General features: G+C 39.3%; 1 protein-coding gene and 1 long non-coding RNA gene across 17 annotated transcripts in view; one reads left to right on the top strand and one right to left on the bottom strand.

Annotated features, from left to right (window-relative positions):
- Nucleotides 1-5,590, top strand: part of LOC102152543 — a 40,465-nt gene extending 34,875 nt beyond the window's left edge. For all 9 annotated transcript variants that reach the window (XR_005360640.1, XR_005360638.1, XR_005360635.1 and 6 more), the window contains one exon: nucleotides 4,507-5,590. This is a non-coding gene — a long non-coding RNA (uncharacterized LOC102152543). The remainder of the gene's footprint in view (nucleotides 1-4,506) is intronic.
- RNF216 (ring finger protein 216) overlaps nucleotides 1-14,255 on the bottom strand; it is a 161,549-nt gene that overhangs the window by 112,763 nt on the left and 34,531 nt on the right. For 7 of the 8 annotated variants that reach the window (XM_038539546.1, XM_038539551.1, XM_038539553.1 and 4 more), the window contains exons 6-7: nucleotides 6,278-6,380; nucleotides 4,559-4,723 (exon numbers count right to left, since the gene is read on the bottom strand). In XM_038539546.1, coding sequence (XP_038395474.1) covers nucleotides 4,559-4,723; nucleotides 6,278-6,380 — 268 coding nt within the window. The remainder of the gene's footprint in view (nucleotides 1-4,558; nucleotides 4,724-6,277; nucleotides 6,381-14,255) is intronic. The other variant, XM_038539548.1, reaches the window with a different exon arrangement.

The following is a 14,255-nucleotide window of genomic DNA, read 5'->3' as shown; positions in this document are numbered from 1 at the left end:
TTTCTCAAACTAATCAATCAAGTATAAGCATGTGTTCATAAATGTGGAGGTAAATACTAGGAAAAAAATAAACCAGGTAAGAGTTGAGTTGTCTCTGGAGAACAGAGGAAGAACGTGAAGAAAGAGGCTTCAGCCTATGGTTTAAAAAATTACAGATAAGCAGGGAATCCCTGGGTGGCTCAGCGGTTTAGTGCCTGCCTTTGGCCCAGGGCGCGATCCTGGAGTCCTGGGATCGAGTCCCACGTTGGGCTCCCGGCATGGAGCCTGCTTCTCCCTCCTCCTGTGTCTCTGACTCTCTTTCTCTATGTCTATCATAAATAAATAAATACATAAATCTTAAAAAAAAAATTACAGATAAGCATTTTGGCACCAAGTGATTTTTAAAGTTATGGCCACAAATTACTTTGATAAATATTCACTTCAACAAGTGGCTCCCGCCATGAATTTTAAGGATGACCTGTTCCCTCCAGTCTACAAGTTACTCATTTTTGAGAGCACTTTGTCCCTACAAAGCTAACAACCAAAAGAAATATTACTGCAGCTGCAATGTGGTCTCCAAGAAAGCTACCTACAGGATGTGTCCATAAAGAGAGTTGAGCTGAAAAATCTTCAACCACACATGCACTAGAGGGAGAGTTTTTCTGCACCCTGGGCCTCCATATCATAGGCTAGGAGCAAACCAGAGCAGGCCCTTGGGTAACAAGTCCCTCCAGTGTGAATTCAGTGCTATGAACCTAAGGAATCACAGAAGGCTCTTGTGCATTTATAGTATTATTCTAAGGATTGACATTTTTTTTTTTTAATTTTATTTATTCACGAGAGACCCAGAGAAGGCAGAGACACAGGCAGAGAGAGAAGCAGACTCCTTGCAAGGAGCCTAATGTGGAGCTTGATCCCGGGGTCTGGGATCTGGGATCATGCCCTGAGCCAAAGGCAGAGGCTTAGCCACTGAGCCACCCAGGAGTCCGTAAGGACTGACTCTTAAGATCACACTGTAAGGCAGCTACTGTGTAATTTCTATATACAGAAGCTTGACAACATTCCACAGCACACAGAAGGAAGTGCAAAGAGAGGGAACTTATTCCTGAAATCTGATACATACAAAGTGCTGTCATTGATCACTCTACACTATATCCCACCTAATTCTCCCTTTAGCCACATAAAACACCCACTATTCACTGAGAGAACTAAAGCAATGCACATTTAAGACATGTGCTTGGGGCCCCTGGGTGGCTCAGTGGGTTGAGGGGCTGCCTTCAGCTCAGGTCATGATCCTGGGGTCTGGGATGGAGCCCTGTATTGGGCTCCCTGCTCAGTGAGGAGTCTGCATCTCTCTCTCCTTCCGCCCCTCATGCTGGCACTATCTCCAATAAATAAAATCTAAAATAAAATCTAGGGGATCCCTGGGTGGCGCAGCGGTTTAGCGCCTGCCTTTGGCCCAGGGCGCGATCCTGGAGACCTGGGATCGAATCCCACGTCGGGCTCCCAGTGCATGGAGCCTGCTTCTCCCTCTGCCTGTATCTCTGCCTCTCTCTCTCTCTCTCTCTCTCACTGTGTGCCTATCATAAATAAATAAAATAAAATAAAAAATTTAAAAAATAAAATAAAATAAAATCTAAAATAAAATAAAATCTAAAATAAAATCTACAACAAAAATAAAATAAAATATAAAAAATAAAATAAAAATAAAATAAAAAATAAAATAAATAATAAAAAAATATAAAATAAAATAAAAAATAAAATAAATAAAATAAAATAAAACAAAATAAAATAAAGGCTCATCCTCAAAATTAGAGACCCAAGTGATAGAAACAGAATTAAAATTAAAAAAAAAAATCAATCAATCAATCAATCAAAGAATTAAAATTCAAGGAAGGGGGAAATCAAACCTGAGTTTGATCAAGACTCTAGACCTATCAATTTATAGTTAATATAGGGCACAGAAGGACTAGTTAATGATGCTACAGAATACAATGGCAAAATCTAGATCATCAAAACCTTTAAGATAAACAACCCTTTCTTTTTCTTTTTTTTTTTAACAACCCCTTTTTCAACAAATGAATAGCAAGAAAAAGTAAAGGGATAGGGAAAGAGGACTTACAGGTTAAGAGATTTAAGTAACCTATCAACCAACTGCAAGAAATACCTTTTACTTGGAGCTCAGTATGACCAAAGGTTTTTGACACATCTAGAGAAATTTGAAAATGACTGGATAGCTAATAATATTACTTTTTAAGGTGTGATAATGGTATTTTGATTATCTTTTTAAAATCTACCTTTTAGGGCAGCCCTGGTAGCCCAGCGGTTTAGTGCCGCCTTCAGCCCAGGGCCTGATCCTGGAGACCGGGGATCAAATCCCACGTCAGGTTCCCTGCATGGAGCCTGTTTCTCCCTCTGCCTGTGTCTCTGCCTCTCTCTCTCTGTCTCATGAATAAATAAATAAAATCTTAAAAAAAAAAATCTTTTAAAGGTAAACATTGGGGATCCCTGGGTGGCGCAGCGGTTTAGCGCCTGCCTTTGGCCCAGGGCGCGATCCTGGAGATCCGGGATCGAATCCCACGTCGGGCTCCTGGTGCATGGAGCCTGCTTCTCCCTCTGCCTGTGTCTCTGCCTCTCTCTCTCTCTCTCTGTGACTATCATAAATAAATAAAAATTAAAAAAATTAAAAAAAAAAAAAAATAGTGCTCGCTTCGGCAGCACATATACTAAAAAATTAAAAAAAAATAAAGGTAAACACTGAAATAGTAGATTAAAGTTTAGATTTAAAGAAAATGAGGGATCTCTGGGTGGCACAGCGGTTTGGCGCCTGCCTTTGGCCCAGGGCGCGATCCTGGAGACCTGGGATCGGATCCCACATCGGGCTCCCAGTGCATGGAGCCTGCTTCTCCCTCTGCCTGTGTCTCTGCCTCTCTCTCTCTCTTTCTCTCTGTGACTATCATAAAAAAAAAAAAAAAAAAAATTTTAAAAGGGGGAAAATCCAGGGAAATGTGACTGTTTTCAGTGAACACACACATGATCAGGAGACTAAGCTATCATCATGTCTGGGGAATGGCACTGGGAAGATGTGCTATGACCATAATTAGAAAACATCTCTGGGTATGTATGCTTCTTACACCAAGTCCACATGAGCATCACTGTCCAGAGGGCAGGACCCCCATGCACCATTTGCATACAACAGGAAGAGAACGCAACAGGTTTTAGCTTCTGCCAAATAGTATGTATTCTTGGGGCACCTATATTGCGCATCTGCCTTTCTCTAAGGGCGTGATCCTGGGGTCCTGGGATGGAGTCCCCAGCATCAGGCTCTCCGCAGGGAACCTGCTTCTCCTCTGCCTAGGTCTCCACCTCTCTCTGTCTTTCATGAATAAATAAATACAATCTTTTTCTTTTTTTTTTTTTAATACAATCTTTTTCTTAAAAAAAAAAATAGCATGGCCCTTTAAATATCCCATATTCATTCAAACAGTCCAACACACCCCATTTCCAGCTACTCACCAAACAGACACCATAAAAAAAAAGTATGACAGGCCAGAAAGACCAGGAAAGGGATAAGGAAGATATAAATAAGAGGTGAGCCACAAAACCCTACAACCTCCCAGCCAAATGATAAGAGGGCTGTGAGATGACCAGGGAGAAAGAAGCATCTGATAGCCAAATTCCTTTTACTGGTCCCAGGACAATGGTAGGGACATTGCTAACAGGACCAACCCTGCCCAGGCCACAGGAGCCGCCTTCAGCTGCTGCCCTTTCACTTTTCATCTGGGTTCCCTGGGAGCTCGGCAAAGATGTCCGGAACCCTTGGAGCAATGAAGATGCTAGGAGGTCCTGAACATGAAAGAGCCCTTTCTTTCTTGCAAGTCACTGTTTTTTTGGGAGGGGGAGAGGGGAAAACTCATTCATTTTCAATGACAACACAGCATTCCTTATTTGGCACAAGGAATGAGATTCAGAAATAGAAAGCACTAACTATGTTCCCCTCAGAATAATTTTACCTAAGATTAACCTACAATTAGAGGAGTTTACTGACACCTGCCTGGATCTTCTGGCTATCTATGGGGGAAGAGGCCTAGACTCAGGGTGAGGTCACATTCACCATGGAGACTTGCCTCCAGCTGGAGAGGGAAACAAGGGGAGGTGCTGGAACAAACCTTTCATACCTAGTCATCTTGCCCACCACAGGAACATTCATTATCCTTTGTATCTTCATGGCTAAACCAGAACTTCCCTGCTGCTTTTTTTTAAACTTTTTTTTTTGAAGTAGGCTCCACGCCCAATGTGGCGCTTGAACTCACGACTCTGAGATCAAGAGTCATATGCTTTACTGACTGAGCCAGCCAGGTACCCCCAGAACTTCCCTGCTTCTAATTCATTATTTCTTTTCATCTGAAACCTCCTGATCAGCAAATACCTTTGTCTATTTATCTTCACCCTAACAAACTCCTGGCTCTTTGCCATCACAAACCATCCCAATTTCCACAAGCTGAACTCTTCATTCTGTCATCACAGGAAGAAGCAGCCAAGAAGTGTGTGGCCCCACCAGGAAGACTAAGTAGAGCACCTTTCGGGTGATTGCATAGTGTCCTTTGAGCTCATGCAGGGCCCACTTGATGTCCTGACTACTGAGCATTTTGAAGTCGGCCATCAGGAGGTCAGCAGCTTGGATGAAACAACGCTGGTCAAGAGGAGCCAATTTAGAGTAGTCAAAAAAGTCTATTTTAGGCAACTGAAACGAGAGAGAGAGAGAGAGAGAGAGAGAGAGAGAGAGTGAGTGAGAGGCACAACATTAGGAGGCCAGATAGGGCCTTTCCCATGAGGGGGTATCACTTCAAGAACTGCTTATTACAAAATAGAATCATTTCCCTTGTATTCATGATTACTTTATAGAGGTTACCAGCCCTGCATAGAGATGAAGAAACTGGTGGTTCAGAGATGTTAACAAGCTGTCTGGAGTCTGGAGACTAGTTGTGCCAGTCAAAACTAGTAATTATAGCTACAGATTTGAGACCCATCTTTTAGCCATATTCTTTCCATAAAAAAATGTTTAGGAAAGACTAGCCTTTCTCTTGCTACAGAAGACATAAAGATAATTTAAAGAATGTATGGGGAATAGAAGGACTGAGTAGTCATGAAGCAGTTCTGATCTAGACTCTCCTTCACCACCTGACACACTAAATTCTAGTTAGGATTACAAATAAAAATGAGTAAGGTTTTAAAAACTCAAACTGTTCACATCTTGATACAGGATTTGGTTATATAGGTGTATGTATGTACTGTATATAAATCTTACATCAAAAGAAAACCTATAAACATACTGAACTCTAGGTGATGAAATAAACGCTGAAGTATATATGGGGCAGCATATTGATGTTTTTGTGATTTACTCTGAAATGCATCAAAATAAAATGAAATATGTGAGATGTACTGATGGGCAGAGGAGAGGGATGGATATGTGACAAAGTGGATATAATAAAATGTTAACTTTTAATAGTACTGCTGGTAGATATATAGGTGATCAGTGTAAAATTCTTTTGGCTTTACTGTATGTTTGAAAATTTTTAATAAAATATTAAAAAAAAAAAACCAACCTAAATGATACAAAGAATCCTGGCCAATCCTTGTTTCATTTAAAAAATTTGCGGGCAGCCCCGGTGGCGCAGCAGTTTAGCGCTGCCTGCAGCCTGGGGTGTGATCCTGGAGACCCCGGATCGAGTCCCATGTCAGGCTCCCAGCATGGAGCCTGCTTCTCCCTCTGCCTGTGCCTCTGCCCCTTTCTCTTTCTCTGTCTCTATGAATAAATAAATAAAATCTTAAAAAAAAAATTTGCTTGAGGGATGCCTGGGTGGCTCAGCAGTTGAGAGTCTGCCTTTGGCTTAGGGCGTGATTCCTGGTCCTAGGATTGAGTCCCACATGGGGCTCCCTGTAGGGAGTCTGCTTCTCCCTCTGCCTGTGTCTCTGTCTCTCTCTGTGTGTCTCTCACGAATAAATAAAATCTTTAAAAATAAAAAACTTGCTTTGTAAGACCAAAGGTATGGAGTGGAGCGTGAATTTAACTTTTTGTGGGAGAGAAAAGAGGAAGTTACAACAAAAGAAGTTAAATACAGAATCCAAAGTGGCTGAGGTTGGGAAATCCCACCAAAGAATAAGTATATCCTGAAATCCTATTTTCCTAGCTAGTCTTTAAAAAAATGTGTCCACACAAAGCACTTTATTCCCACAAAGATGAAAAAAGCAGAGCATGTCCAGGTAGAGACTGTAAAACAAAGAGCACAACACTTGCCTTTGTCTCATCCTGGCTGGCAAGCAGGCTGCTACTGGGGTTGATAATGACTCGGTCTTCTCTCTTTGGATAGTCTGGATTTTCCAGAAGAAAATTACAAAGTCTGCAAAAAGAAATGATGTTATTTTCATAGTGCTTCCAAATCCTACACCTGCCGTGATTCAAATACAATGTTCAAAAAATAATGTAACTCATCATACACTCTGACTGGCCTATTAAATTGTTTGCAGATCAGAAATATGAGACAAAAGACAGATATACACAATTTCTATTTTTGCTTCTGGTTTTAAAAAGCAATAAACATACTAATGAATGCACATTTCTATGAAGTTTTCTATTAGATGTCACTATCATGTATTCACTGAAATTCTTACTGGTTGAACTATATGGAACTAGAGAATTTAGATGAAGAGTATCTACTGTTGTCAGAAAACTATGACCAATAAGGGGTGGGAAAACGTATTCATATTCACTATAAAAAACAGCTGGCTAAAAGTAAATAAATGGAACATAAAAGGCCTTCTGTTAATTCATTAATACTTTTTGTAACCCTATGGTAATATAAGCCCCCATGAAGAATTTGAGTGATACTCAGTTTGCCCAGCTAACTGCAAGGCTGAAGGAACAGACATGTCCGCTTAAGAACGGATTCTCCTCATGCCAAAGCCACAGCCTTATCCCTTTATCACTATCATGAACTACATTTAAGGGTAAGGATATAGAGGTAAGATAACACACGCTGATGTATCATTGTCCAGATTTAACAAATATTAAGCAGCAAGGTTCTTCACCTTCTAACAACCAAACACAGCAACATTCTGAGCTCTTGGGATGATTCCACAGAGATAAGAACAGCCCAGGTAGTATACGGCACTTGCCACTTTAGTAGCAGGAAAGCTCTTGGCTTAAAGAGCTCTGAGGCTTCCCCTCTCTCCTTTCCTTGCTTCTGCAGGTTCTTAGAATGAACACTCCCTGATCCCTGACTCCCATCTTCCCAGGTCTCTCCTGTCCATATCAACAGTGGAACCTTTCATAGCAGGGAGAGGAGAGAAAAAGCACTCCCCTCCAGCTTCTCTTCTCACCCATGGGCTGGCGCCTGGGAAGAGAGTAGTGGAGGGGCATGCTTCTGCAATACCTTCTGCAGGGATTGAGAATTAGCCACCACCAAGAATTGAGCATCCACGGGGCAAGGCCTCAAGTTCTAAACATCTCTGTTCACATGCACTGGAGATACTACAATCCAGACATGGAGCAGCTCCTCCATTTCAAACATGCCTGTTTGTAATATTTTGGTGAGTGTGGCTACCACAACCCAACAAACTCCAGATATCAGGAACCTGGGGAAAGATAAAAAGGTCATGCAGTGAAGAATCCTCTTTGACAGAATGGCTACGCATGAGTGAAGCCAGTAATCTCCACATGGGGACATGGAGTACATGAAAGACATTCTGTTAGGGTACTGGAAGAAAGTAATACAATTCCTATTTTTAAAATATCATTCTTTAAAATTTTCTACTTTTATGTATTTTTTTTAAAGATTTATTTGTATTTATTTATGATAGACATAGAGACAGGCAGAGGGAGAAGCAGGCTCCATGCAGGGAGCCCGACATGGGACTCAATCCCGGGACTCCAGGAATGCGCCCTGGGCCAAAGGCAGGCGCGAAACTGCTAAGCCACCCAGGGATCCCCTATATATTTTCTAAAGTACATGATACAGTATATGACACAGAGGTAGAATAGGTATAATTTCTAGAAAACAAAATACCAACCATATTTTAGGGGTTCTCTTCTAATTTTTATATTTTTAATATTAGGATCACCTATCGAAAAGCTGCAAGATAAGGAATTCCACATGGTGAAATCAGAGGCTGTCATTCTGTCACATATTTATATTTCAATCTTATGTCGAACCTGTTTATGATGCAATCTTTTTTTTTTTTTTTAAGTCATCTGTGTATCTAACATGGGGCTCAAGCTTATGATCCCAAGATCAGGACTTGGGAAACTTTCTACTGACTGAGACAAACCCAGTGCCTCAGAGGCTCTCACTCTGAACTGTCATGGTCATTTCTAGTTTAGGATCTTTACCCTCACCACCAGAACTTTCCTGGAGGCTAAATGACATTCAAGTGGCACAGGTAATTAAATACAGTGTTTCTCTTCTATAGAAATAAACTATAACCAAAGATCAATATTCACAGCCTAGGGGAACTCAGATCTGCCTGTGTGTGTATATTATTTCACACCTGATCTGTCCTGACAAGCTGAACGGTCTCAAGAAAGCTCTCCTACTCAATGAGCTGGGCTGGGACTCCTAGCCTCTACTCCTTAGACAATCGTTGCTGCCTCAATCTAATGATTCATCACATGTGAGTGAAAAGTCTCGGTAACCAGCTCAAAGAGTAGATTACTATCACAGGAGTTTCTCTGGTGAATACACCTCTCCTGCTAAAATGGCCAGCTGGTTACGTCTAAAGGTGATTTCAAGACTGCATACAGGGTAGCCCCAAGGGCCCAGCGGTTTGGCGCCACCTTCAGCCCGGGGTATGATCCTAGAGACCCTGCATGGAGCCTGCTTCTCCCTCTGCCTGTGTCTCTGGCTCTCTCTCTCTCTCTCTCTGTTGTGTCTCTAATGAATAAAATCTTAAAAAAAAAAGACTGCATATAGTATGACCAAGAAAGCCACACACAATGCCAGCTTACTCAACATTGCTTTGGGCCTCCTTTTGGGTCTACATGAACAATATTTAGCTTAGCTGTGGAAATTAATGCCTAGTCCCAAGAGCCCAGGGACAAAAGTCATGTCAGGAAATTCAGAAGATGGGAGCCTTGGGGGCTCAGTTGGTGAAGCGTCTGTCTTAGGCTCAGGTCATGATCTCAGGGTTCTGGGATTAAGGCCCACAATGGGCTCCCTGCTCAGCAGGGAGTGTGCTTCTCCCTCTGCATGGCTCTTTCTCAAATCAATCTTTTTTTTTTTTTAATGGAAACTCAGAAGGCTACAGGTTTGAAAAGATTTAATATAATTACTGCATAGTCCCCTTTCTTTGGGTTTCATAAGAATTTTTATTTTTAAATTTTTTAATTTTTTTTCATAAGAATTTTTATATGTTTAAGAATGAATATTTGCATCTCAGTGATGTGAAAGGCACAGAATATATAAGTCCCTAAAGGATATGTAGGAGACTTAGGAGGTTAAGAGAACAAATTGTCACAGAATCTGTCCATTTGATCCCATTTTACTGATATTTCATAGAAATTAATCTTGCAGATACTTGAAAAATAATATTCATTTGTAAATGAGAGAAACATTAAAGTATATTGTAAATTTCTAAAGGGTTACTTTAATATTTACTATAAATTATTAAAAACCACTTAAACTTGGCATTTCCTATTCATATCAGTATTCTATAGCTACCTGTGTTCAGTTTATACTTAATCATTTATATTTTCCAAACTGAACAAACAAGTACTGTGTTTCATCATCAGGAAACCATGAACAACAAAATAATTCAATGAGACAAGGTGCAAACAATTCAGGCAGGAGAGAAATACAATTAGTAACAAATATATGAAGAATGCCATGCAGCCCATTATCAAAGAAAATATAAAACTAAAACAGCAGGCTACTTTATGCCTAGTTAACACCACCATTATGCATCATCACTGAGAAATTATTAAAGCAACTCACACAAAAAAATAAAAATAAAAAATAAAAAAATAAAGCAACTCACATACATCTCCAACAGCAACATACACTGATACAACTTCACTGGAAACCTATTTGAAAATGTTTCTCAGACCATGAATTTGTTTATAATGTTTGACCCTAAATTTTAACTTCTAGGGTTTCAGCATACAGAAAGAAAGAAAAGGGAAACTGCCATATGGAGAATAATGTTCATTAGAACATTGGTGAAAACTATAAACAAAGCATTTAACAAAGAGGAAAACTCAATAAAACCGTTACTAAAGGTGATCGTTAACACCATAAAGAAAAAAAAACGGAGTATTTTACTTAACATAATTTTATAAACAAAATACCCAAAATTACATTTACCCTCTGAAAAAACTGTGTTTGCATTCCAAGAAGAACTAAAAGGTTGCATAAAAATAAAATTAGTTTTTGCTTTGTTTTAAAGATTTTTAATTTATTTATTCATAGAGAGAGAGGCAGAGGCAGAGGAAGAGGGAGAGGCAGGCTCCATGCAGGGAGCCTGATGTGGGACTCAATCCCGGGTCTCCAGGATCACACCCTGGGCTGCAGGCGGCGCTACACCGCTGCACCACTGGGGCTGCCCCAAATTAGTTTTTTAATTGAGGGGAAGTCTAGGAGATACTTTTTATTGTAAAAATGTACTAGTTATTTCTGTTCAATTTTGCTATGAATCTAAAAATGCTCTACAAAGTTTATTAATTTAAAATAATGTAATTATCAAGTTATTTACATATTAAAATATTTTAAAAGCTTAGAATAACTAGTACTTTCATTTTTAGTAACAGCAGAAACAATCCTCCCAAAGATGAGAAACAAGACCAAAAATTCAGAAATAAAAAATTTCTGCTTGAAAATAACAGCAGCCAACAGGAGGGCAAAGGTGGCCAAATCTGGTCAAGACTGGAGGCTCAGAAAGCATGAACTATGCTTCAAAGGTACATTATTTGTAAAAGCCAAAAAGCAGAAACAATTCAAATGCCTATCAAAAGTAGAGGGAAAAATTACAGTATTTTGATACAAATGGGATACCACATAGTAATGAAAATGAATGAACTATAGTTATACAAAGCATGGATGAATCCCAGAACCAACATGCTGAGTGAAAGATGTCAATCACAAAGTACAGAGACGATGTGAAATCTTCACAAAATCTTCAGTGTTCAAAGATGGTGACTAATGTTCTATTTTTTGAGGATTTCTGGGTGGTAGTTACATGAATGTTTGATTTGTGATAAATGATTAGACTGGCTATCTTTATATTGTGCATTCTTCTATTGTGGATTGTAGTCCACAATAAAAAAGATGAAAAAAAATTATGAATATTAAAACAGAAGTCTAAGTGAAAGTGAAACTCCACAGAAGTAAGCTAAACAGAAGCAAGATTTTCCTGAGTGCACTCATCAAGTCATTTATATATTCAAAAGGAAAATAATAATAATAATCATCTTGAGCCCTTAGTTCACAGGGCACACAGGGTAAGAAACAAAAAGCTCACAGACCACAAGAAGCATGCCTTAATACTGATAACAAGTGCATGGAGAGGAAAACAAAATGTCCTCTGAGAATTGGTGAAGACTATAGCCCAGGCCTCATCCAGAACTAAATTCTTCCTATCTCCGTGATCCAAAAACTTGCAGACAACATTCTAAAGTATAAAGCAGTGTTAGACCAACCCTGCCCCTAGGTACATGATGAAAGACAAAGCAAATCCTCCCAAAAGGAATTATTTCTATCAAGACCCCAAGAAATGAGCTCATAGTCAAACCTTACAAATAGCACAGGACACAGTACACCAAGAACGCCAGCAGTAACAATGAGATTCATAAGAATTTCATGTGTTAGAATGCTCACAATCAGAACACAAAGAAGCTATGTTTGTAATGTTTAGAAAACTAAATAGATTGAAAATACAGGGAAAAAATGACACTAGACAAGTGATCATGACAATTATAAAATAAGGATGCCAGGATGAGAATACAGGAAATGGAACTAAAAACACCATGGATGAGTTTAATGGCAGATTACACTCCACTAAAAAGACAATTAGCGGGAGGACAGCTTTGAAGAAATCATCCAAAGTGTATGGCAGAGACAAAGAGATGGGGTTAAGAGTCATAGAGGATAGGGGAGATGTGTGACAGCAGATGGAAGAAAGCAGGATTATGGAGGAGATACTGGCTACCAGTTTTCCAGAACTGAGGAATATCATTAAGCTACCACCTAGGATAGTCTATCTAACTGTATGGCCTTAGCGAGATATGCTTTAAGCACGAAGTAATTATATTTTTTACTTCACTCAGTAATAATCATCAGTAGGAACAGTGGTACTATTATTAGTATAATTTTATTGTATACATATTGTAGTATAAAAATGTATTAATGTTATTAGAAATTAAGTTTTTAGTGGAAAAACACATAAATGTATAATTTAGAAAGAATGAGGGGGAAAAAAAAACCTTAATGTTAAACTTGAATGGGAAATTATGAACATATGATTTTTAAAACCCGCATTTCCTTGGTCTGTGTGCTTTAAGGGCCAAGAAGTGATAACATGCTAGTAGCAATGATGAGCATGTCTAGCCCTTAGATATCAACCCTCACTCTCAGAAACCTAAGTTTCTTGGAAAAAAGACCACATTCTAGGTTTAGGGGAGAAATGTTCAAGGTAAGCCAGGGCACTTCAGTACTTTACAAAGCAAGGATACGCTCAGACTAATAGGGTCATGTCAAAATGACACAGATGCATCTTAAGAGGCCCCTACTGGTCAAATTCAGGATAATTCAGTACCAAAAACAAGGCTGAAACTGATTGTAAAATACCACTTATTTAAAACCTTTAAGTCCCTAGGAACTCAGAAAAAGAATAAGAAGTAAAGGGGCAAAATCTTAGAGTAGAATGCCAGATCATAATCCAAGTGGTAGATATATGGGTGTTCAATTGTATAGTCTTTCAACCTATGTTAAAAAATACTTGGGGGGGGGGGGATCAATGACATTAAAAAAAAGTAAGGGAGGGACTGTTCTAGACTAAAAAGCTAAAAGATAAACACAATAGAAAACCACGACTCAATCCTGGTTTAAAAACTGGTTACAATGGCTGTCCTGGACAGAGGATGATAGGGTGGCCACTGGCACCAATAGTGTCTTTGTATGAATCAGAAAAGAGCATTTCCTCTGGCTGCTGACCAGGATAATGGGGCTCCTCTTGTTTGGCCGTGGCCAGGAACAGCTCTCACTTGCACCTCTGGCTGAATGCTACAGTATTGGGCATAATCTTTTGAAGACAGAGGTTTAGGTATACTACCCCTTCTGTTCAACTAACCTAATCTGTATTAATTAACTGAAAATTTTATTAGTTTCAATATTCTGTTCTTTATAAATTACCAACTTTTTCAGCTCTGTAGACTAGAAGGAAAGAATATAAAAGGAAAAGGACTTATTTTGTTCTCCTTGGGACATTGCCATTTTTTGAAAATCACAGTTATCATTCTTATGATAAACACTAAAGAAACACTTCCATACATGTCTCCAAACAGGCAAAGCAGTTGCAGAACATTTTCTGTTACAAATACAGGGAAGAAAATATCTAACAATCTGATCAAAACACAGAATTAACAGAACAATCTGATCAATGCTCAGAATTAACAAAATACCATAACTATGCAGGATTACTTTACTAAAAAGCCCAGAAAAGTCTGTACATGACTAAAATTAGAATTCTTCTAATTTTAGGATTAAAGCAAATATAATTCCAAGTGAAATAAGTCACTCACAAAAGGACAAATACTGTGTTATTCTACTATTATGAAGTCCCTGGAGTAGTTATATTCAGAAAGACAGAAAGTAGAAGTGTTGGTCCCAGGGGCTGAGGGTGGAGAGGGCAAGGAATAAGGAGTTAATGTTTAATGCACACAGTTCCAGTTTGAGAAGATGAAAATGTTCTGGAGACAGTGGCAGTGATTTGTGCAAAAAATGTGGAGATACTCAATCCATTGATCTGTATACTTAAAGATGGTAAAAATGGTAGATTAAAAAAAAATTTTTTTATTGGAGTTCAATTTGCCAACATATAGCATAACACTCAGTGCTCATCCCGCCCAGTGCTCATCCCGCCAAATGCCCCCCTCAGTGCCCATCACCCAGTCACCCCAACCCCCTGCCCACTTCCCCTTTCACTACCCCTTGTTCATTTCCCAGAGTTAGGTGTCTCTCATGTTTTGTCACCCTCACTGATATTTTCACTCATTTTCTCTCCTTTCC

This window comes from Canis lupus, chromosome 6 (assembly GCF_011100685.1).
Source record: "Canis lupus familiaris isolate Mischka breed German Shepherd chromosome 6, alternate assembly UU_Cfam_GSD_1.0, whole genome shotgun sequence".
NCBI classification, from domain to species: Eukaryota; Metazoa; Chordata; class Mammalia; order Carnivora; family Canidae; genus Canis; species Canis lupus.
Note: the sequence above shows the minus strand (reverse complement) of the source record. Positions and strands in the feature narration are given on the sequence as shown.